Source organism: Theropithecus gelada, chromosome 7b (assembly GCF_003255815.1).
Source record: "Theropithecus gelada isolate Dixy chromosome 7b, Tgel_1.0, whole genome shotgun sequence".
Lineage (NCBI taxonomy): Eukaryota > Metazoa > Chordata > Mammalia > Primates > Cercopithecidae > Theropithecus > Theropithecus gelada.
Genome location: NC_037675.1, coordinates 27,467,838 through 27,493,012, shown reverse-complemented (window position 1 = coordinate 27,493,012; position 25,175 = coordinate 27,467,838). Strand labels below are relative to the sequence as shown.

Genomic DNA, 25,175 nt, shown 5'->3' with positions numbered 1-25,175 from the left:
GAGTCAGTGAAATTGCTGTTTATATGCCTAGCTCATTTTCTTTTCTGGTTGATGTTTACTTTTTTCTTAAGGATTTTTAAAAATATTTCATACATTAAGGAATAAATGCTACATTCAATCTAACATTTATTACATATGTTGCAAGTTCCACCAGTTTGATCGTAGCTTTCTCCCTTTGTTTAGGATCTATAGAAATTATAAAGTATGTGTTTGTTAAATGCTGTGTGGAAAAGAATCCTCTTATACTTTGCTGGTGGGAGACTAAAGGAAAACAAACAGACTTTGAAAGAAATATGATTTATGATCCTTGATTGATCCTCAATTAGGAGAAACAACAGCTATGAAGAACATTGTTTAACATAGCACTTTATGTAGAAATAAAAGATTTATCTTATCCTAAAATGTCACCTCGAGAACTATAGCAAAAAACATGAAAATAGTGTTATCATTGTATGCATCATATTTTAAATAAGGTGAGAACACAATGGCACATTTTAATTTTTTGAGTTTACCAGGAAAAGTTATAATTGTCAAAATGTTTTATTTACAAAATCTAATTGTTTATTTTTGAACTTTGCTGCCAAGTGAATTTTTAAAAGTGAACTAGCACATTTTTACCTCTCCAGTTTCTGCAATATAGTTAACTATAAGGAGTCTTTTTTATTTTTCTGGAAACATGTTATGTTGAAACTCAGTTATATGCATAACCTGTAATTAGATTTACATTTTTCATGAAAGCTATATCCGAAATATCTGTCTTCTCTTTAAAATATAGTCTTAACAAGTTAACAAAAATGCTAATACTATTTAATTCTAACTGTTGTATATTGAAATACAATGAAAAAAAGTAAAAAATGGATTTATATTTTTAAATTTACTATGGCTTTAATAGCTGGAATTAGTTGCAAAAGAACAGCTGCATCTTTAGCACCACAGGCTTAAATTAAGGTCCCAAAGTCCCATAGGTTTTACATTCCGTGACATGTTAGCAAGAAACTTACAAATATAGAAAGGCTCATGTTCTAAGACAGAACATGATCCATATAATATCCATGATTAGTAAAGCAAATAAAATTCAGTCCAACATCAGGGTCTGTAAAGAAAATAAAATGATGAGAGATGAGAAAAAAAAAGAAGGAAGTAGTTAGTTCCTCTTACAGTTTCAATAATATCCCAAACAATTCATTTTTATCTACAGTATTTAAGAAATGGGTTTGTTTAGTTGATTCTGTTTCTTTTAGTTGCTAATGTGATTATTTTAAATTTCTAACATTGTGTAATCTGAAGTATTTATACATAGTCCTTGCTGAAACTATTTCTCTTGTAGCATTTAATGATATAAAATCCTCAGACATAATAGTTTTTTCCCTATCTTTATTTCCATAAATGAGAAACTTGAGAAAATAATAGAGAATGCTTTGATTCATAGTAAATGGGCACTTTGATTTATGATTGATTATTTTAATAGCTGAAAATCTTAGAAGAGCATAATAATTTTTTTTTCTCCTCGAAATAGTTATTATTTAAAATGTTTTTTACCAATTATAATTTCAGTCTTCCTGGAAGTTTGCCAAAGCGGAACTCTCAAAACAAAAAGGACAATACCTTGATTCCTTACCAATAATGCCTGTGTTTTTTTTTAAATAATATAACAATTTTAAAATTACGTTTATAGATGTATTAATGAGAAGATAAAATATTATTTCTTTATACTTCAAATGTACTACCAACATTCAAAACAAATCTGTCGATTGCTTCAAATAAACATGCTTCCAGTATTTTTTTTCCTTAAAAAGACAATCATAATAGCTTGTCTGTATACCACCGATTAATTTTGCTTGTTGCACACATACGTATATTTGAAGATGAGTTTGTATGTGTGTTCATATGCAGTTGAATCCACATCTAATTCTTCTTCCCTAGCACCTATGCAACTGTATGCCACCGTGTTCCCTTTATCTTCTTTGGCTCCTGATGTACTAGCAAACTAAGAATGATGTTATCTCAGCAATGTCAAAATCTCAAGTAATGAGGATCCTACCTAACCTTAAGGTGATATTGTATCTTCTTTTTCTTTTTATTAACATCTTTGGTTTAGTTCTACAAATAGCACTGAATTGCTACCTTCGTAAAATTATGAAGTTAGTACCTCAAGTAAATTTGATTGTGATGTTTTAGTTTTGGAGAAGATGCTTTATAAAATAATACTTGGTAAGGGTATTAAGAGGTTTGACATGCAAAAATGTGGCATACATAAGTTTGTTGATAAAAAATTAAATGTGTTTATTATAGGACTCTATTTTTTAATCTGCTGATGAGCACTGTGAATCATTTAGAGGCGAGGACATAAATGCAGTTTTTTCCCTCAAAAGTATTTGACCAGAGATATCTTTTTTTCATAAAGCATATTATATGACAAATATTTTATAGAACATACTTTGAGAACTGTTAGGCAAATATTTGTGAGCTTTAATACTTTAAAAAATCTTGTATCTTCAATTTAAAATGATTAGAGACACAATTGTATTTTTTATTGTAAACAATACTTTCTGCAATTTCTAAATTTTCTTGAAGTGATAACTTCAGAATTTTATGAATATGGTCACATTTTTTTCAACTGATAATAATATCTGTTTTTCTTCCACATACTGTGTATTGCCTGAGTTTTTCCTATCTATCTCCATTTCTTTTCATATTCCCCTTGAACTTTTTACTCAGCTATACTCTTCTTAAAAGAGACATCATAGTTCTGAAAATCCTTTTGATTTCTCTTTTTTTTTTTCTCCTGGGAGGTAGGATGCTCTTCTTTTAAATATGCTTTGAAGTGACCTTTACACGTGTAGTTCTCTTTTCCTGGGATGGCCCCTTACCTCAAGAGCTTTTTGTGATTTAGAACTCTGGTTAAGTGTGACCCACTCAGTAAGCCAAGCAGTAAGCTTTTCCTGCCATCTATTTATTCATTCATTTAATCTGTTACTAAATCACAAATATTTAGTAAGTATTTGACACATATGCACATGTGTGCCAGGATGCTGTGAGTATAAATATAAGAATATGAATATGTAAAGAGCTTACATTCTTATGAGCTCTACAGGTTAGTGAACAGGCAATAATTGCTGTTATGAGTAGGTACACAAAAAGAACACATAATCTAGACTGTGGAAACCAGGGAACACTTCTCTGGTAAACTGATAAATGGGCAAAGATTGGAAGGATAAATAGGAGTTAGCGAGGTAAAAGGATGAGTGTGCAATCAGAACACCTAAGAAAAGTGTAAAAAACTTGGATAGACATAAATGAAAACCAGTGTAATTACTAGGGAAATAGCCAGGAAGACATTGATAATATGTGGTAGGAGAAGTGTTATAGTATTTATAGTATTAACAAATATCACGGCTTTAAGAACTCTAAGTCTGGACCTTGAGACCACACTGGAATTGACTATGGCTAATAAGAAGGCTTTCTGCTATGTACAAAACACTTTATAAGTCACACACATTGAGTTTGTTTTTTCGTACCATAGCCATATAACACTACAATGGAAAGAAAGCCCTACCTACATTTCCATAAGAGAGTAAATTCCCAACAAGGTTGGATAGATTATTTGTGTACCTCTTTTCCATATCTGAGAAATACGGAAGTGCTTAAAGTCCATATATATTTTGTCCAGACTGAGTGGTCAAAGTCCTTGTAAAATTTTTTACAGGCTACACACTGATGTTACCCATAGAGTTTCTATATCACTTTCCTGTTTTCCTTGAGTTACACATAAAGAACAGTAGCCTATAGCATAAAAGTTTCTTTTCAATACGGATATCTACCCTGCATTATTAAGTATTAGACCCGAAGGAAAACCAATTTGCTGCATCATACAAATTCACATTGTTTTATGTATACTTTTAGACTGTTGGTCTCTAATTTTATTTTTTCTTACCTTTATTTGTGTTTATTTAAATACATTTTATTGTGTATAGTTAAGGTATATGACATAATGTTATAAGACATAGATACAGGTTTTTCAGCAGTGAAATGGTTACTACAATAGAGCAAATTAACGTATCTATCATTTCTCATAGTTACCTATTTTGCCTCCTGTGGCAAGAACAGCTGTAATTTCATTTAGCAAAAATCCTGGAAACAATATACTATTATATTGTTTATACTATGTACTACATAGTTGTATGTAGTACATTAGATAGTTCATCCTACCTGTTTGCTACATTGTGTCATTTACCCTTCATCTCCTCATGTACTCCCACCCTGGCAACTGCTGTTTTATTCTCTATCTCTATATATTTGACCTTTTCTTTTTTGGTAGATTCTACATATCTAAGTAAGAATATGCAGTATTTGCCTTTCTGTGGCTGGCTTATTTCACTTAGCATAATATTCTCCAAGTCCACCCAAGTTGTGGCAAATGACAGGATGCCCTCCTTTTAAATCTGCTTTAAAGTGTTTATAAGGAGACTGCAGGTAAATTTTCAAAATGTTAATTCCTTTCAAATCAATCAAAGAAAATTTTCTTTAATATTCTCAGAACCAACGCTTCGGGATACTTTTGTAGGTCTTACTCAGAAATAAGACTCTTTGTGAAATTCTCAGACAAGTTCACTTTTAATGTCAAATTGGGTGGTGTTTGTATAAGTTAGATAATATATTATACCTGCTACTACATATACAAATGTCTGTAATCATGGCTTAACAGTAGGAGAAGACTAGAAATAGTTTTACTGTAAACATAATTCTTTTAATATTTTAGTAATAAGTGGCATTTATTTATTGAATATTCTTGTCAGTTGATTATAGATGTTTGTAAAATAACAGGCTTATTAGAGATTTACTGAGTAGATAAATGACATAAGGATTAATACTCAGTAAATAATTAATTTGTTTTTAAATTTGTTTATAGAAATATCCCATATTAACACTTTATTTTTTAATGTATTAGTAGAATTTTTATTCAACATCATGTATTTCAGAATTTCTACATTAAAAAGTCACGATCAATATAATAACCATTCTAGTATAAGATAGTAGAATTTGGTCAGATAATTTAATTGATAAAGATAATTATTTCTTTTCTTAACAGTATATAGTTACTAGCATTCTAGTAAATGCCATTCCTAGTATGTCTGGGTTTGATATGCAGCAATATTCTAAGAAAGCCTCAGTTTGTGGTCAGATTTAATTTTTTTATTATGGTGACTAAGTTTAATTAGGAAGTTTGATTTGTACTCCTTACTTGACTAGTTCAGGAAATCAGTTTATTGGAATCTTTTTCCATTCACAATTATTCTCTGGATTTGGATATGTAATAGAAAATGTAGTCGGAAAATAATTGAATGAGGAGGCATTGAGCTGATCTTCAATCCCTGGGTGTTTCTAACAGGATAGATAGAATCTTTTGGAATAGAAATGTATGGTAGGTATATTCATTAGTACATTTCAGTAAGGGAGCATTATGTGATAATTCTTAGTAAATAGAAAGGTCTAATCATGATCTTTGCTTTACCTCAGGCCACTGATAGTTCGTATATATTTTCCCTCTTCTTTTGACATTTACATTGGATTTTAATGCAATAATTCTGGAATTAAAAATCTTGTTCTAATAGGGCTCATCCAAGGTCATAGTTTTATTTTATTAAATGAATAGTTATTTGTTAACAGCTTGCTAAGTAGTAGGCTGGGGATACACATGTGAACAAAACAGTCCAAGTTCCTGTTCATTTGGACCTTTTGTTCCATCAGAGAGAGGTAAACAATGAAGTAAGCAAATTACAACAAACAAAAATTTCAGAAAATTGTAAGGGTCATAAAGGAGTATAACGTGATAGTGATTTGGAAGAGGCTGTTTATGGCTGTTAAGAAAGCCTTCTCTGATAAGATATTATTGAGCTAAGGCTTTTATGATGAGAAAGGGGCTGCTATGGGAAAAGCCAGTGGAACAGTGTTCCCAGGATAGAGATCAGTGGGAATAAAAGGCCTAAGAGAGAATAAGTGTGGCAAGCCCCAGGAACTAAAAAAGACCTAACTCCCTGGAGTGTAGAAAAAGAGAGAAAGAGTAATATGAGATGGGGACTGAGGAGAGCTCAGCACAGGTCAAATCCTGATGGATTTTGAAAGCCATAGTAAAGGGTTTAGACTTAACTCTTAATATGAGATGAGAAGCCATAAGTTTATAAACAGGTAAATTACATAATATTTACAGGTTCCAAATATTATTCTGAGAGAGGAGTGGATTGTAGTAGAGCAAATAGTGAACCAAGATGGACAGTAATTAGCAGACTATTGTAATGGACATGTTTAGAGCAAATAGTGTCTTGCACTAGGGAGGTCTTGGAGTGGGGGAGGAGAGAGAGAGAGAGAGTGAATTCAGAATGTATTTTATGGTATTTACAACCAAGGGGACTAAATGAACATTATCCTGGGAAGAGAGTAGCAACACAGAAGCCAGAAGAGGAAACTATTTCCATAAGGAGGAAGTGGCTAATGGAAGCCACTACATGAAAAGGAAAGGTAAAATGCCATAATACTATAGCACTTGATATTTTTCCTTATGGCTATAGTTTACCAGTATCTCTGTCATTTTGCTTTATTGACTGAAAACTGATTTAATGTCTGCCTCTACACCTATACATCTGTTCAGCCTTTGTTTCCAAACACTTTGAAGAAAAGAGGAAAAGCTGTGACAACTTTAACAAAGAAGTGGCAAAGTGGACCAAGGAAAAGAGCCAAAATATCATGGCCCCCCAAAACCTGGGATTTGAGAGAGAAGAGAAAAACAACAACCACAGCTTCCCTACCTGCTCCATAGGACATAAAGAGCTAAGGACACAGTCTAATTTTGCCTAGGAGATGAACCTAAAAGGAACATTCATAAAAGAGGTTTTGGATATGAGGCATATACTCAAACTTGAGATAATCAAGAGCATTATGAAGAAATTTAGAAGGACAGGGAAGGATACAGAATTGGGTGAGATTCAGAGATATATGGATTACTATGAGGATAAGAGTCTGATGATGGCTAGAGAAACAGACTTCTGGTAACTTCGATATTTAGAAATATGAGGAATAGCAGTCTCTTAGGGGAAGATGGGCAGTTAGAGTTATAGTCCAGCTTGTTGTTTTAAGGGTATGATACCACTGACCTTTCTTTTCTGCTTGTAATTATGTGGTGAGTTTTGATGGGGGAGAAGCAGGGGTAGTTAAATACTGAAGTCACTAACGGTTAGGGGAAGAGTTGGCTCAAATGAACTAACTGGAGGATACCCAAGTACTTATTTACAGGAGGCAGATTAATGAGTAGAGGCAGGAAACCAAAAACTGCATGGAGAGTATACAGGAAACCAAAGACTCAGAAATTCCCCTCTAAAGGAAAGGCCAGAGGGTGACAGAGAGCCAGTCATCTGTCCTCACATGGATTAGAGGCTAGTAAGTCACCAAAAGTCCAAGGATCTGTCTTCAAGTGGATTAGAAGTCAGAAGGACAGTCCAGAGGAAGACTAGGTTTGAGACTGTGGATAATTGTGTATTCCTGTAATAGCGCATGAATATACCTGACAGGGATCACACTCTGTTACATCCAGGTAATATCTACTCTGGTATTCTGCCAGTTGTCAGGCCTCATCTATAGCATTTTAATAATTCAGAATAAAAGAGACAAGGATAGGAGAGAGACTTTTATGAAAGAAGAAGGATTGGAATTAACAGAAATACATTGTGGAAACATAGATCTCTATAATATTCTGAGACTTGTATTTTTAAAACTAAATTTGTAATGGGTAAGTCAGATTTTGTTCATAGTGTCACAGAAACGTACCTGAAATGTAGCTACCTATTTTGACCTGTACTCAAGCAGGTGTCTGACAGATGTATTATCTATTTTCACATGTCACTATTAGCCCCTATAACTCTTAAGATATTCTGATATTCTTTAATTTACAATTCTCTGATAATTAATGTTGAAAAATGGGTAATAAGATACTCCATTGTGTGTTCACATCAGGGAATACAAAAATAATTTTTAGCAAATGAGTTGCAGAATTTCTGAGCTTCGCCTTCATACCCAAAGTCACATTATTTTTCTAAATATATTGTGTATGCTGAAGCTATTTTTTATTTTTTATTATTTTTTATTTTTTTTGAGACAGAGCCTCACTGTGTAGCCCAGGCTGGAGTGCAGTGGCATAATCCCAGCTCACTGAAACCTCCGCCTCCCGGGTTCAAGTGATTCTCCTGCCTCAGCCTCCCGAGTAACTGGGATTACAGGTGCACACCTCCATGCCTGGCTAATTGTTATAATTTTTAATAGAGATGGGGTTTCACCATGTTGGCCAGGGTGTTCTCGAACTCCTGACTTCAAGTGATCGCCTACCTCGGCCTCCCAAAATGCTGGGATTACAGGTGTGAGCCACCGCGCCCAGCGGCTATTTATTTTAATTAAGTGTTTTGTTATTTGTTCTCAGCATTTTAGTCATAGCATAGCTTTAATGTACAGGAAAAATATAGATTACCACAGTGTATTAATGATAGGTTTGTAATTTTTTTCTTGATGAAATATGCATTTTTTGTTAAAATGGTAAAAGGAATTTATGGACAAGCCGCAGCTAACATCACACTCATAGTGAAGACTGAAAGCTTTTCCCATAAGATAAGAAACAAGACATGGATGCCTGCTTTCACCACTGTTATTAAACATTGTTCTGGTACTTGTAGCCAGAATAATTGGACAAGAAAACAAAAAGGGTATCCAAATTGGAAAGGAAGAAGTACAACTATCTCTATTTGCAGATGACATCCTCCGGTATATACAAAACTCCAAAGAATCAACAAGCAAGCCACTATAGCTAATAAATTAAGCCAAGTTTTAGAATAAACAAAAATCAGTTTGTTTCTATACACCACAGTGTACAGTCCAAAAAGGAAATTAAGAAATAAATTTCATTTACAGTAGCATCTAAAATAGTAAAATGCCTGGGAATAAATTTAACCGAGGAGGTACAAAACTGAAGACCTAACTAAATGGTAAGGCATCCCATTTCATGGGTGAGTCCACTTAATGTTGTTAAAACATCAGTACTACCCAAAGTATACAGACTCAACTTAATTGCTATCAGAATTCTAAGTGGTTGTTTTTTGTTTTTTGTTTTTTTGTTTTTTTGTTTTACAGAAATGGGAAGCCTGATTCTCAAAATGCATACGGAATTGCAAGGTTCCCAGAATAGATAAAACAATATTGAAAAAGCACAGAGTTGAGGATTCACACTCCTGATTTCAAAACTTACTGTAAAGATACAGTTACCAAAAGAGTCTGGTACTGGCATTAGGATAGACAATAATTAATGGAGTCTAGAAATAATTCCACATAACTATAGCCAATTGATTTTTGACAAGGGTATCAAGTTCATTCAATGGGAAGAGAACAGTCTCTTCAACAAGTGTTGGAACACCCGGATTTCCACATGCAAGAGTGGAGTTAGAACCCTCCTCATATCATATTAAAATATCAAAATTAATTCAAAATAGATCAACAACCTAAATATAAGAGCTAAAAACATAAAACTCTAGAAGGAAATGTAGAAATAGTTCTCCATGACCTTGGATTTGGGAATGGATTATTCAGTAACAAAAATGGGAACAAAAAATAAATTGGACCTCACCAAAATTTTAAAACTTCTGTGCATCAAAGTACATTATTAACGTCCATTGCCAAAGGACATTATCAAAGGCAACCTGCAGAATGGGAGAAAATGTTTGAAAATAATTTATACAATAACTTTAATATCCAGAATATATAAACAACTCCTAAAACTCAACAAATAAAAGAAAACCCCAGTGGCTCATGCCTGTAATCCCAGCACATTGGGAGGTCAATTCAGTAGGATCACTTGAGCCCAGAAGTTGGAGACCAGCTTGGGCAACACTGCGAGACCCCATCTCAAAATAAAAATTAAGATTAAAAAAAATTAGCCAGATGTGGTGGTGCACACCTGTAGTTCAACTGCTTGGGGCTGAGCCAGGAGGATTGCTTGAGTCCAGGAGTTTGTGGCTGACGTAAGCAATGATCACACTACTGCACTCACAGTTGGGCAGCAGAGTGAGACCCTGTCTCGTACACACACAAAAAAAGGCACCATTTGAAAAGTGTGCAAATTGATGTGAACTGATATTTCTCTAAAGAAAATATACAAATGAACAATAAACACATGCAAAAATGTTCGACATTATTAGTCATTAGTAAAATGCAAATTGAAACTCGAAGATAGCACTTCTCACCTATTAGGATGGCTATTAATAAAAAATAATGATAAATATTGGCTAAGATGCAGAGAAATTGGAACTCTTTTACATTGTTATTGGGGATGTAAAATGGTGCCACGGCTGTGGGACAGTTTATCTGTTCCTCAAAAGGCTGTGATTATCATATTAGCCAACAATTCCACTCCTAGGTTTGTACACAGAATAATTGAGAACAAGCACTGAAGCAGATACTTGTATACCAGTGTTCATTGCAGCAGTATTCACAATAGCCAAAAGGTGGAAACAACCCAAGTGTCCACCAACAGGTAAATGGCGAAACAAAATGTGGTATGTAACATGCAGTGGAATATTGTTCAGTTGTAATAAGGGAATGAATTTTTGAGATATACTACATCAGTGAATCTTGAAAATATTATCCTAAGTAAAATAAACCAGACACCAGACAGATATTGTATGATTCCATTTATACAAAATATCTAGAATTTTGACATAGAGACAAAAAGTAGATTGGAGGTAACTGGGAGATACAGGAAGGAAGGGATGGAAATTTATTTCTTAATGGTTATAGTTACAGTTTGTGATAATGAAAAACTTCTAGAAAGAGATAGTGGGAGTTTATGTACAACATTTGAATTTAATTAATACCACTGAATTGTACACCTAAAGATGGGTAAAAGGGCCAGTTTTGTATGTAGCACAATTTTTATTATTTATTTATTTATTTATTGAGATGGAGTATCACTCTGTCGCCCAGGATGGAGTGCAGTGGCATGATCTCTGCTTACTGTAACCTGTGCCTTGCAAATTCAAGTGATTCTCCACCCTCAGCCTTCCAAGTAGCTGGGACTACAGGCCTGCACCACTAAAAAATACAAAATTTTTTTAGTAGAGATGGATTTTCGCTGTGTAGGCCAGGCTGGTCTCAAACTCCTGACTTCAGGTCATCCACTCGCCTTGGTATATGTACAGTTTTTAAATTGCCATTTTTCTATTGTCTTAGCATCATAAAACTGTATAAAAATACCTTTTAATATTAATATTTAATGCTTTTTAATAATAGATTACATATACTCTTAAATTTCTATTGATTTTTCAACTACAATCTACTCTCCTATATTGCTTCTCCCACCAAGTTAAACAGTCAAAATTCTTTATCCTACCTCTACATTTATTTGATATATTGCGTGTACTCAATGGTATGATATTCATTGATTAGTCACTTATTTAAATAATTCACTCCTTGAAATTTCAACAAATTCAGGCCTTGCTTTCAGTGGAATTTATAGGCTAGTGATTAAAAAAATGGATTATCCTATAAACAGCTCTATTTTTTTGAAAAATATGACAAAGTTACTGCTTAATTTTGTCTAATGCATTAATCTATATTAGGTCTCAAAGTTGACAACTTTGTTACATGTCAGAAATTAATGTCAGAGACATTAATTTTCTCGCTGTCACCTCATAAGCAATCTCTGATTCGTTACCATGCTGCATGTCCATTGCAATGCTGCTCCCCTTACTTTTACATGACTCTGATTTGCTATGCATTCCACCACTGGTCACACTTCTGAGTTTCTGAGCTTGACTTGATATCACATGTTTGTTGCAAACTTTTCCCAGCTGGGACATGTGATATCAAATCAAGCTTTGCAAAAGTGAATTCTTGTTAATACATAAAGAATAGATAGAAGAATTTCAAGTGCCATTTTTCTTATAGCAAAAATTTAAAAGTACAAATTACTGTCAAAAACGGAGATATTGATTGGGAGTGGAGACAAGTCAGCAAATCTCTATTATGTACATATAAAATGTAATTGCACTTTAATAAAAATGTGTTATGGCAGTTTCATATTTCTGTAATTATGGAAATTAAAAGGTTATACTATTGATATAACGAGGATTGCTATAGTGATCCTAAATTTAGCATAAACCTATGCTAAGAGTGAATGAATAGCTAGTAATCATAACTGTTTTTTGCATAGCCTCAAAATTTAAAAACTAGAAATAAATTGCAATATATTTGAGAACAATTGCAGTTGTTATGTAAAATTTTCAGATATATCTGTTTTCAGGGTTCTTCAGAAGTTAGATTCCTCAGCTTTGCAGATGCTACTTTATGGGAATGGCTAGTTAAGTAAATTAGTATGCCATTTGCATGATGAGACAGAGAATGAATGAATGACAAGCTAGACAACATCTACTTTGCCATTCATTCTCTTCCTAAGTTCTTCGAAGAATGAATATTTTTATATTTTTCTGAAAAATAAACTGTCATCCTTTGACTTAATTTGTTATACTTTAATGTCAAAACATGTTCTATAAACAGAATCAGGCCTTCACTATGTTGACTTTGAATTAAGCATGTTATATGGCCTTTTGCAAATTTTTACAGTTGAAAAGTAGAGATATAATTGTGTAGAGTTAATCACCTGGAGAAGAAACGCAATTATTACATTGCATCATAAGATGTCAATTCTTATGATTTCTTTTTTTAAATGGCCTTTTCTTGAAATAGTGTATTTTCTCCTCAGTAATTGTAGGGTAGGAGGAAGTATTATCAAATGTGCGTAACTTTACAATGGTATAAAAGCTGCAATTACAAATTGAACTTACTTTTAATGGCAATTTTATCAAGTACTTTTGTTGATCTGAAAACTTGTCCTAAAAAATCTTACTACTAGCCCACATAGTTATTAACCATCTCCTGTGGTGGTCTGTTCTCTGCAAGAAGGATCAATCATTTCTTTTTATGATAGATTTGGAATAAATCTTTGGAGAAATATTGATGGTATTAAGACCATGCTTTTTAAAGAAATATCAAAGTTACATGAAAATCATTTTTCCACAATCAACTGAAACATACGTGATTTTCTTAAATGTGTTAAATTTGCTAGCTGGCCTAATATTACATTCTTAGGAGGTATGTGGTCTAATGGTAAAAAATTGTTTTTGACAAGACGTTTACTATTCTCTGCATTTGCTATATGTCTTTGAGCAGTTGCTTCCATTTCCATACATGTGAGTTGGAGATATCTGTCCTGTTTATTGTGAACGTTAAATGAAATTTTATGTGTGTAGATAAATTGTACTAACAATATATAAATATATGTATTGTAATTAATATATATCTTTTATAAATCACAAAATAGCTTATAAACATAAGGAAGCATGATTACTGTTAAAGTCACTTAAAAGAATATTCTGAGATGCATATTGTAAAATTGGTTCAAATTTTAAGTTATTCCATATGCGTATAGGGACATAGAAAAGAAACAAAGAAAAGGTCTGTAGTTGTGAGCTTCAGAGAAGACCTTTGAGTTGCTTCATTTCTTGAAATTGGTTAAGTATATACTTTCCCCTGAAAGAATGTAATACTGTATTGCTACAACTAGAAAACCCTTAAATGTTCTTCAGCGGAGCTTCTGCTGACACAGTACCTTAAATACTGGTAAATGAGACTTTTGCTTATGTAATTACAGAAATAAATTTGGTAACCTAAGAAATGAATGTAAATCATCTATTTATAAAGACAATATGAAAAGTGATTATCATATATAGACTATTATGGGTGATTTTTATTAAATAAATGGTAACATAGTCTGTTGAAAGGATACTCTGTGTTTTAGTTTTAAAAATTAAGATGCCTATATAGAATTTTAAATCTTTTAAGAAGAAAGCATTAAAGTAATATTTTATCTATTTACACTGACCCGGAACTTGGAAATAAAAAGAAATGAAATAAAACATGATTTCATAAAGGCCACATATTCCCTATGGTTGTAACTAGGAACACTAGGAACCTACTCGTGTTTTTCTTTTTTCTTTTTTTTGTTTGTTTGTTTGTTTGTTTGTTTTTGGTTTTTTTGAGACAGAGTCTTGCTCTGTGCCTAGACTGGAGAGCAGTGGCGCGATCTCAGCTCACTGCAGGCTCCGCCTCCCGGGTTCGCCATTCTCCTGCCTCAGCCTCCGGAGTAGCTGGGACTACAAGCGCCCACCACCACGCCTGACTAATTTTCTGTATTTTAGTAGAGACGGGGTTTCACTGTGTTAGCCAGGATGGTCGCGATCTCCTGATCTCGTGATCCGCCCACCTCGGCCTCCCAAAGTGTTGTGATTACAGGCGTGAGCCACCGTTCCCAGCCCGGAACCTACTTGTTGATAGTTTATATAATTTTAACAGTCTTCTTTAACTGTGTATTACTAGGTTGCTGAGGACTAGAAACAGCAAATTATAAGAGAAGAGCCTTTTGTAATCAGATATTTTAGCAAACAGCAACAGTAAGTGGCAAAAAGGAAAAATATGAAAACGAAAAGGATGCCACTCACGATGCACTGTTTGTATAAGAGTAAATAGACATACATACCTACAAATAGCAAGGAAATTTAAATATATTTGAAAATATATATTGCAAGATGTTTCTTGATATGATAGAAACTAAATGTTTACTTGAATGAAATAAATCCATGTTCATCAAAATATTAGCTATCCAAAATTAGTAATTTCTCTGCATAAGTAGCAGTTATCTCTATAAATTATCTGTACATCAAGTTGTTTTAAATATCAGGTTTTACCTGTTGGAGTTAATTGGTATTTACATTTTCCTAAGTTCTTTTGGAGGCCAAAATTATTGCTGTAGAATGTTAATAAATTTTCTACTACATTTTAGTATTATTGTTTTATTTTGTGATGTTTCAGTGTCACTCATCCAATCAAATGACTTACTGTACACTAACATTAATATTTCCTAATTATGTCTGTATTATTTCATAAGATACTGAGTTATATTTCCAGTAGGAATATAAGCTGTTGCATTTTCTTTTATATGAACAGAATGTTCATTAATTTTCATTATAGATGGCAATTGGAACTATGTGGATCAAATCATTAGCATATGTTCATTATTCTAGAATAATGTTACTGTGGTTTGAATAATGTCTCAGGTATCTAAACAGTTTTTAATAGCACTTTAGACCACAACAAAAAATATTTGTTTTTCTCCCTAACGATATTATTTTAGGTAGAGTTCATTTTCAGAGTTTATCTATTTTTTTCTACCTTAGGAAAAAGAAAAATAAAATGTTAAATTGTCCATTATTTCTCCTAGTATCTTTCTCAAAACACTTTTACCAAGTGCCCTTTTTTAATGATAAATTGCAACTTATTATAGTTTTTAAATCATTTTCCAAAATATACCTCCTTTTTGTGTTCATTGAATGATCTTATAAACCAAGAGACTTACTGGCTTTATAGATATTTTGTAGATTAAAAAGGCCTTAGAAATCAGTCACATGTATGTTTCAAAATACAGACGAGAAATTTTAGACTCAGTAAGTTGTTTATTTAAAAAAAAAAAAACAAAAACAAAATACTTGTTGAGTATCTGTAGTGTGCCAGGCACTGCTCTAGGCACTGGAGATACAGTAGTAAACATGACAAAGTCCCTTTCATACTGTTGTTTTTGTCTCTGCTGAGCCTGTCATTGTCTCCCAATGTTTTTCATGACTGTTGTTTTCTTTTAGTATTCTTTCTCTGTGTTTTATTTCTCTTATGTATAGTGTCTGTCCACATGAACTAGAATATGAGCTCCACGAAGGCAGGGTTTGTTTGTTTGTTTTTCCTGTTTGGTCATTGCTGTCTCTTCAGCTTCTAATATGATACTTATTTAGTAGGGACTGAATACATTTTTATCAAATGAGTTAATGAACTGAGTAAAAACCATGGGCCAGGAGCATGTGGCATTCTGAAAGCCAAGTGAAGTGTTTTTAGAACAGAATGGTCACCTATTGATAGCATAAAATGCTGCTGATGGGGCAAACAACATGAAGACTTGAAGATTAGATTTATCCAGGTACAGCCGTGATGAATGCTTTCAGTAGAGTTGTACAATCTACTAAATTCAAGGGGGAAAAAAAAGCCATATTGGAGTATATTCAAGATTGGGTGATGAGGAAGTAGAAAGAGAGTATCTGTAAAACTCATTCAAGGAATTTTGAGGGATAAGGAAATTGAGCAGCAACTAGAAGAGGCATATATAAAATAGTACAATGAATTTCTTTATACCCTTCATCTATATCAACAGTATCAAGATTTGTCATGCCTAAAAAGTTTACTCCTTTTTTGTTGTTGCAGAAATATTTTGATGCAAGTTCAGTCACATTTTACCTGTACGTATTTCAGTATTCATCTCAGAAAAGAAAAAAAAATGACACTTTCTGTAAACTGATGCCATAATCTCACATGTTAAAGTTAACAGTAATTATTTAATACTAATACTCTGTCCTTGTCATTGCCTCAATTTTGTTTCAAGTGAAAATTGTTTAATTTTGGACCCAACCAAATTCTGATTTACATGAAGTCGTAGTACATTTTAAGTCTTCTTTTGTCCGGAGAGTAATCTCTTCTTTATTGACGAAGCTGCATCAGTTGTATTGTAAACTGTTTTTGTGTCTTTGCTTCGTTATGGTATCATTTATTTTTCTGTTTTCAGTATTAATCTGTAGTGCTGTTTGATTAGATTTAGGTTCAACTACTTTTGAGTACATCATAATTGGTTCTGTGTGCTTATTACATCACATCAAGAAGCATATAATGTTTGGTTTTCATACTCATCATGCTAATGTTGATCATTGAAGTCAGTTGGCAATACCTGATGTTTTTGTTGATAATTTTCTATTAACCTTTCATCTGATGATTTTATCCATTTATGATCTTTATCAAACTTAATTTTGTCATTAGGTTTGCAAAAGTAATTTTCTAACTCTGTCAATGTCTTTAAAAATTGTAGAAATTACAACATATTTCCTGCTGATGGGAATAATTCAATGGAAAAAAATTATGATGTAAGAAATAACTCTAACTGGAGAAGCAGTGGACTTGGTAGTTAAGGGGGTACAGGGCCCAGTGCCTAAGTGATGGTTCACCTTAGGTAGAAACAGGAACTGTGTAACTGACCTACCTAAACTTATAGTAGCACAGAATATATTTTATTAAATTTCTATGAAAACGTTGCTATTAAAACTGATAGATGTATGTGATTTTAGAAACCTGTGCGTTTTTAACATTTGATATTGTATGTTAAATCAAAACTTAAAGTCATTGTAAATGTCAGTGCCTGGATTTGGCATTGCCCCTTCTTATTACACTTTTTGTGATTTCTTTTTTTTTGTTTGTTTGTTTTTTGTCTGGACACTTCGAAAGATTTTATTTTTGTCTCCATACCTGCACGTGATTTCTTTCTTAAAAGTGCAGTTTTAAATTAATGGTCTCTTAGGCCGGGCCCAGTGGCTCACACCTGTAATCCTAGCACTTTGGGAGGCTGAGGTGGGCAGATCACTTGAGCTCAGGAGAGAATCCTATGCCACATGTCGAAATCCTGTCTCTACAAAAAATCCAAAAAATTAGCCAGGCATGCTGGTGCGTTCCTGTAGTCCCAGCTGCTTGGAGGGCTGAGGCGTGAGGATCGCTCTTGAGCCCAGGTGGTGGAGGCTGCAGTGAGCCAAGATCGCACCACTGCACTCCAGCCTGAGTGACAAAGTGAGACTCTGTCTCAAAAACATTAATTAATTAATTAATCAATTAATGGTATCTCATGTACCTCTATCTTATACAAAATATAGGCTTGTACTTTTATGTAACTGGTTTTCACCTCTTGTTGCTAGTCTCTTTCAAAGAGAAATAAATGCTACTGTTAAATAAAATGATAAACAACAAGCAGTTTAGTTTAGACACTAATTGAGCCTAAAAGCCTTTAAAATGACAGAACCAGCAACTTTTATGATTTATAGACTCATTTTTTTTAACACATTTTGGTGATACACCTGACAGTCTCCCTTTTTTGTGACTTTCTCCTAAAAATTACAGTTTTGTGTTTTCTGAGTGAAAAGGCCATACGTTCAGTAGAAGAATATGATAGCATCTCTTCTGAGGATTGTAGCATTTCTGAGTGGGCAGATATAGAATCTCCTTTTTTCTTTCCTTTTTTTATGTTAATAGTTCTAATGCAAATTATGTAATTTAATTTTCAAACAATATGTACTGCAATTGTGAACCCGTGGACTATTTTCAAGTGTCCCACAGATGCTAATATGTGAAATTTAGCTGTAGACAATCATAATTCTTTATGGCTTAGTAATTTCCACTCACTATCTGTTAGTCTATACAATCTGAAAAGTGTAGGGGCCACTGTGTGCTCTGACATTGTTTGTATTATCAGAATTTTATTGACTACATAGATTTATAATATCTTTAGTTATTTAGTGCCATGTTTTGTTTCTTTTTTCTTTTTCCTTCCTTCCTTCCTTCCTTCCTTCCTTCCTTCCTTCCTTCCTTCCTTCCTTCCTTCCTTCCTTCCTTCCTTCCTTCCTTCCTTCCTTTCATTTCTTATCTCTATTTAAGTTAGACTGTTTTGGCATCCACAAAAGAGCACTCTGTAGTTGTCTTCAAAAACAAGAATGTAATCTGATCTCTGTTTCATATTGTCTGCTGACCTGGATAAGCACACTTTGTATTAGCTACATTGATCAGTTCCTTTCTAGTCATTTATTGGGCACTTAATACATTGCCTTGTAAAGACTCCCTAGAGTATCCCCATAAATTAGATCATTTTTTTTGCAGGAACCACAATATACATCAAGATAGATAAGAATGAGAAAAGCTGATTAAGAGAAACTGGAAAAATTAAACCCACAGACTCACATTAGGTTTTTCAGGCTTTATCCACCCTTACAAATGAAAGCCATATATATTTTCTGTTGAAATATTTTGTAAAATCCAGAAGACTTAGATTTTTGTAGATTTGAATTTTCATTGTTTAAAACATGACAATTTTATTTAGGTATATCTCTAAGTTTTTCCTTTATCTCTGCTTCTAATTCCTGTAATCTAATTCTGTCTTCTAGAAGTATTAATGATATTCTTTTACTATTATTTTAATTTCAAAACTACTAGAAAATTGGTCTTGGTGTCCGAATCTTTAAAACAGTATAAACTCCTTACGACTTTTTAAATATTTGTAGTTTCACAAATTTGCCCTTCAGAATGCATTTTAAAACATTTTACAAAGTACCTTGGAATTTTGAAACTGTAGCACCAAAAGGAAATATGTTAGGTAATTGAAAATGTTTCCATTAATTCAAAAAATCTTTTATAAATTTTAAAATCCCATTTTTTTTTTAACATTTTAACAACTGTTTAGAAAAGAAATACTTATTTCTTAGAAGCAAATTCGTATGTTATGTTGGGACACTGAGAAGATTACAGTGGAATACCAGGCTTCTACAATAAGCCTCAGAATAGTCTGAAAAACTAATTTATTTTTATTGCCTTAATGTATATCTGTAAAGTATAAAATAGGCGATAGGACCTGTGTGTTAGACCCAATTTCACCTTAGTCTTGTCTTACATCATATATTTACATTTTATTCACAAGGTATGAAATAAATACTATTAATATCTTTAACATTTATGAATTTCAAGTTTCATAAACTATTTAAATTTCATGTTTAGTCCTAATATTTTTTATTAAAATTATATCATCAATAAAGACAGCACTGATTCATTTATCCAACAAATGTTTACAGTGTACCTATTATGCGTCAGAAGCTATTGTAAACTTTGAGGATACTACAGCACAAAACAAATTTACACTCCACCTAGAGTTTATATTCTAGTGAAAAAGTGAAAAAGTAAATGTAAAATATCAGGTAACGAGTGTTGCTATGATTAAAGGAAGAACATGGTAAGTGATGGAACAAATGTACTATCTATATTGTTACCACCATTATTTTCAGATTGTAATGTCCTACAATTCTCTGGTTTTTTCCCCCAAAAGAGTAAGCTCTTTGAAAACTGGGTTTATTGATCTCTACTGGCATGTTACCAGTTTCTAACCCTAAGTTCTTTTTTAAGTACTCAATAAATATTTATTATGTCAATGAATCAGCGATATGTTCACAACTTCTCTGGATTTCTGATTCAGCTGGAATCCATATACCCCTTTTGAGACTAAAACAACTAGAAAAGAATTTATAAAAGGAATCATAAGAGACATGTATATATTATGTTTGGTGCAATTAAATGTTTTTAAATTAGAGTTCTGCATTTTACATTTTTTTGGCATTATGATATCATCCTTTTTCAGAGTTTTTAATGCAAAATATGGAATATTTTCTGAAAATCAATCTTTTATCCACAGGTACTACTGAGCGAGTGTGCTTGATCCAGGGAACAGTTGAAGCACTGAATGCAGTTCATGGATTCATTGCAGAAAAAATTCGAGAAATGCCCCAAAATGTGGCCAAGACAGAACCAGTCAGCATTCTACAACCCCAGACCACCGTTAATCCAGATCGCATCAAACAAGTGAGTGTTTAGTTGAGAAATCAAAGGGAAATATCCACAGCATAGTATAAGTTCCTTACAAAAGAAGCCTTAAAGTCTTAGCATAAAACTTTTATTTTAAGCATACATAAAACATACCAGAGTTGTCATTTAGCTATTTAAAGACTATCAAAGTCTCACCCTTAGATTGATCAATTAATTTGTTGATCAATTGAATTATTCATTTATTAGTGTTACATTGAGGAACACTTATGTGACTCTTAGTGATTGCCCTTTTTAAATTTATAGACACAAACTTAATTTATAGGAATTGAATCTATTTAAAATTATATCACTTTTTAAATAAAGTATAAGTACTGCAATGACACATTCAAAATTTCTAATACCCTATTTTTAGTGATATTTGTAGTTTTCAGGATAGTTATTATGCATAGAGGCTCCTGTTATTGTCATGTTCTATATATTTTATCAAAAAAATGTATAGTAAATTTATGTACCTACCATACAGTTTGTTACAAATCAGTTATTGTGTTTTGTGTAACTTATGTAGTATTTAAACATATGTCATAAAGGGCCAGTGTTCATTTTTAATGTATGAGATTTTTTGTAAAAAAAATTTACTTGGGAAAAACTCATGTGAGTTTTTAAGATTGAGTAATGGCTGACATGATGTAGGGGGAAAATGACATTATTTCATGTTAAGTAAGGTGGATTCTTCCACCGTAAACTCTTTTACATCTATAAATTTATTATGTTCATAATTATTGTTTCTACCTTTGCCCTTTTATAATTAGTATCTTAATTTGTGACTTAATTTTACTATCACAGACTATGGCTTCAAAACAAATGTATTACTCTTCATTAATTCACAGAATATTTAATTTACAGAATACTCATGTTCTTTGTAATAAATTTGAAATGTAGCTCAAAGTCTTATTAATTTCATGTTTCTGAATTTAAAAAGTATTCTTATACTGAACAGTGTTATGAATCTTACGATTTTAGCAATATATAGATAAATATAATATTGAATAATATAAACATAGAAATTGATAATTAGGTAATATATTTTCAAATTATAGACTAATGTCTAATTTTATACTAATTACTTTTTTTAAAAAAATCCCTTTATGTTTAAATCATGAGTAGGTAGTTGTTATTCTATACAAAAGTATTCATATTATACTTGTCAATGTCAAATGGTTCAGTTTATACCCTTCATAAGTCTTAAAGGAAGTATCCCTTAATGTATACATGAGAGAATATAAATATTTTAAAGCTGTAAATATCAGTGGATATTTTATTTTTCACAGCCATTTATAGTTGTGTTTATTTTTTTTACCCTCAGTGAATACAAAGAATAGTTTGAAGACTGAATTCTTGAAAGTAATACTGTGACTTTATCCAGAGCTTAAAAGTAGAAGTATAGTTAAAGACTTGGGTTAAAATCACCTGGGGCTAAGAGTTTACAGAATAAGCACTGAAGTATAAGGTCTGTTGGCTTTCTGCCTTAATCCAGCCTGTAAGTTTCTCCTTTTCTTTTTAATTTATTTGAGAAAATTCAAACATTTAGGGATAGAAGCCAATATCTTGATTTTTTTCTAAGTAAAACATAAAATTTAGTAGTATGATACCATTGACAATATGTTCAGGATACTGATATGAATTATTATTTTTTATAAGAACAAATATCTCATACCACCAAATAATGGTCTATGAATCATTGTTACAATTCCAGTTTTCTATATGGCAGTATGAGATTTGCAGGCTATCATATATCCAGTGCCAGTATAGATTTATGAAGACTAGAATTTTAAAGTATTTGCTTTATTTTTATTTGCCTTTTTGGATAATGTTATTTAAATTCAAGATAAGTATAAAAAATAATAATGATTTATTGACGTTTGTGTATTTGCATCCATTTGTAAGCCCTGTAGGTATTCATGGAATTAAAAGTATTATTGGTTATTTAATATTTTCATGTAATCAATAATGTATGTGACAGTGTATCATTTAAAAGGATTTATTAAAAAGACAACACTAACTCCAATAGGACATTGTATTTAACACTTACATATTTTCTTTATATTATAAAAGTTGAAAATTTTAGTTGAAAATCAAGTAAAGCAGTGAAACGTATTTCCAAAATATTATAAATCAGTCAGACCTTTTGCTCTAAGTTTGGGATTCTCTGACTTTCTAGGTATCCAGTTTTACCAATGTAGTACTCTTTGCTGGATTATTCTCTAAATAATAAGTATATAAATTTAAATGACCTTAATTTTACTTCTGAAAAATTATGCTGTTATTCAGTATAAAATAATTATGTCTAAAATCATTTTGCAATAGAATAGATTAAAATATATTTTGTATGTTGCTTATGTATGTTTTAAACTAAGTAAGTTGAATGAACTAGGTATTTTACCCAGTTGAAAACTGCCCTTATTTACTGAGTGGGTTCTCAGACAAGTATAATTTCTTGGGAAAGTAGTGCCTACTGGTCTCTCAGGTCTTTCATATACTAGAATAATGAAATTTAACACAACAGCCTTATATATAACTTGATATATTAGATCTTGTGTAATATTTAATTCTTAATTCATATATGTATTTTTTTCTAAAAGCTACATCAGGGAAGAAGTGGTTACGGACATTTAAAGAATTCTCTTGTATTTAAAAAAAAATCAAAGTAAGATATCAAAAATATTTCATTTAACCCAAAGAATTTTACTGTTATCATGATAAATTGACAAAAATAGCACTTGTTAATTTGTTTGTTCATTATTCATTGACATGAATAATTATGAATTTACTAAATGCTTTCTTAGTAAGTAGTAAAATATACTAAATTGTAGCCCTTGCCCTTGCAGACCAGTTTGTGAGATAAATACTTAAAATAACTTATAAAAATTAAAATTGTAGGTCGGTTGCGGTGGCTCACGCCTGTAATCCCAGCATTTTGGGTGGCCGAGGCGGGCGGATCACGAGGTCAGGAGATCGAGACCATCCTGGCTAACACAGTGAAACCCCGTCTCTACTAAAAATACAAAAAAATTAACCGGGCGTGGTGGCGGGCGCCTGTAGTCCCAGATACTCGGGAGACTGAGGCAGGAGAATGGCTTGAACCCGAGAGGCGGAGCTCACAGTGAGCCAAGATCGTGCCATTGCACTCCAGCCTGGGCAACAAGAGCAAAGCTCCATCTCAAAAGAAAAAATAAATAAATAAAATTGTATTAATATACCAAAACTATAATATATACAATATGCTATAAAAATTAAGAGGCGTGACCAGGTGCTGTGGCTCACGCCTGTAATCCCAGCACTTTGGGAGACTGAGATAGGCAGATCACCTGAGGTCGGAAGTTTGAGACCAGCCTGACCAACATGGAGAAACCCCATCTCTACTGAAAATACAAAATTAGCCGGGTATGGTGGCCGGGTATGGTGGCGCATGCCTGTGGTCCCAGCTGCTGGGGAGGCTGTGGCGGGAGAATCGCTTTAACCCGGTAGGCGGAGGTTGCAGTCATCCGAGATCATGCCATTGCACTCCAGCCTGGGCAACAAGAACGAAGCTCCGTCTCAAAAAAAAAAAAAAAAAAAAATCAGAGCCATGTGAAAGAAATACAGGCCAGAGTGACAGTTAATAGTCTTGTAAATAGATGAAAACTTGACTGGACCTTGAAGAATGTATAGGAATAGCCTAATTAGAGGAGAAGAAAGAAAAACATTTATTTTAGGAAGGTGAAACGATATGAATTTGGAGTGAAGAGTATCATATTTGTTGAATAGTAAGGAGACTGTATTGGCAGAAGTGGGGCATTTATGTTGCAGTTGAGAGGGAATTAATGTTAGATAGATAGTATGGAGCCAGATAATGAAAAACCTTTGTTGTCCAGTCAAAGGACATCCTATGGAATACAGATTTGCCAAACATTTTCCTAAAGAGCCCTTTTAATTTATCTAGAAGATTGTGGGGGAATAAAAAGAAGTCACTTACGCGGTTTGTTCTCTCTTGCACTAAAAATCCAGACAGGCTCTTAGAGTGCTTGTAGGTACAGCTATTCATAGGAAAAAGAGAACTGTGAATTGACTAGTTTGGATGCTGGAAGACAGTTCGCTTGTTGGAAAAAAAGGAGGATATTTGTCAGAAATTAAAAACTAAAGATGACAGTTACATATTTAAATATTTTATTCATTTTGGTACAGTATGTATACAAATGATACAGTATACAGATTTATTTAACAACACAAAATAGGGGTTTGGGAAGGTGATTACTTCAGTAATGTTACTTCACTAGTAATAGATTTTGAATTACAATGGAGATTTGTTCTCTGCTGTTTTCACTTTGCCTATAAATATCAGAGGTTCTTGACAGTCTATTACTGCAGACTTGCTTGAAAGCAAGCTCTGTTTATTACAGTGTTTATTAATAATAATATTATCTGGCCCAGCAAAACTGTCATTTGTTAACAAGAATTCATCTCATAATTTGTAATAATTTTGAACTTATTTCCAAAAGCCCAGTTATGTCTACATTTAATTAAGTACCTACTGTTAAATTCTTGATTTTTAAAAA

The 25,175-nt window shown here is 32.7% G+C and overlaps 1 protein-coding gene across 5 annotated transcripts in view; it reads left to right on the top strand.

Annotated features, from left to right (window-relative positions):
• NOVA1 (NOVA alternative splicing regulator 1) overlaps window positions 1–25,175 on the top strand; it is a 152,212-nt gene that overhangs the window by 96,385 nt on the left and 30,652 nt on the right. For all 5 annotated transcript variants that reach the window (XM_025392953.1, XM_025392955.1, XM_025392956.1 and 2 more), the window contains exon 3: window positions 20,453–20,619. In XM_025392953.1, the coding sequence (XP_025248738.1) occupies window positions 20,453–20,619 (167 nt within the window). The remainder of the gene's footprint in view (window positions 1–20,452; window positions 20,620–25,175) is intronic.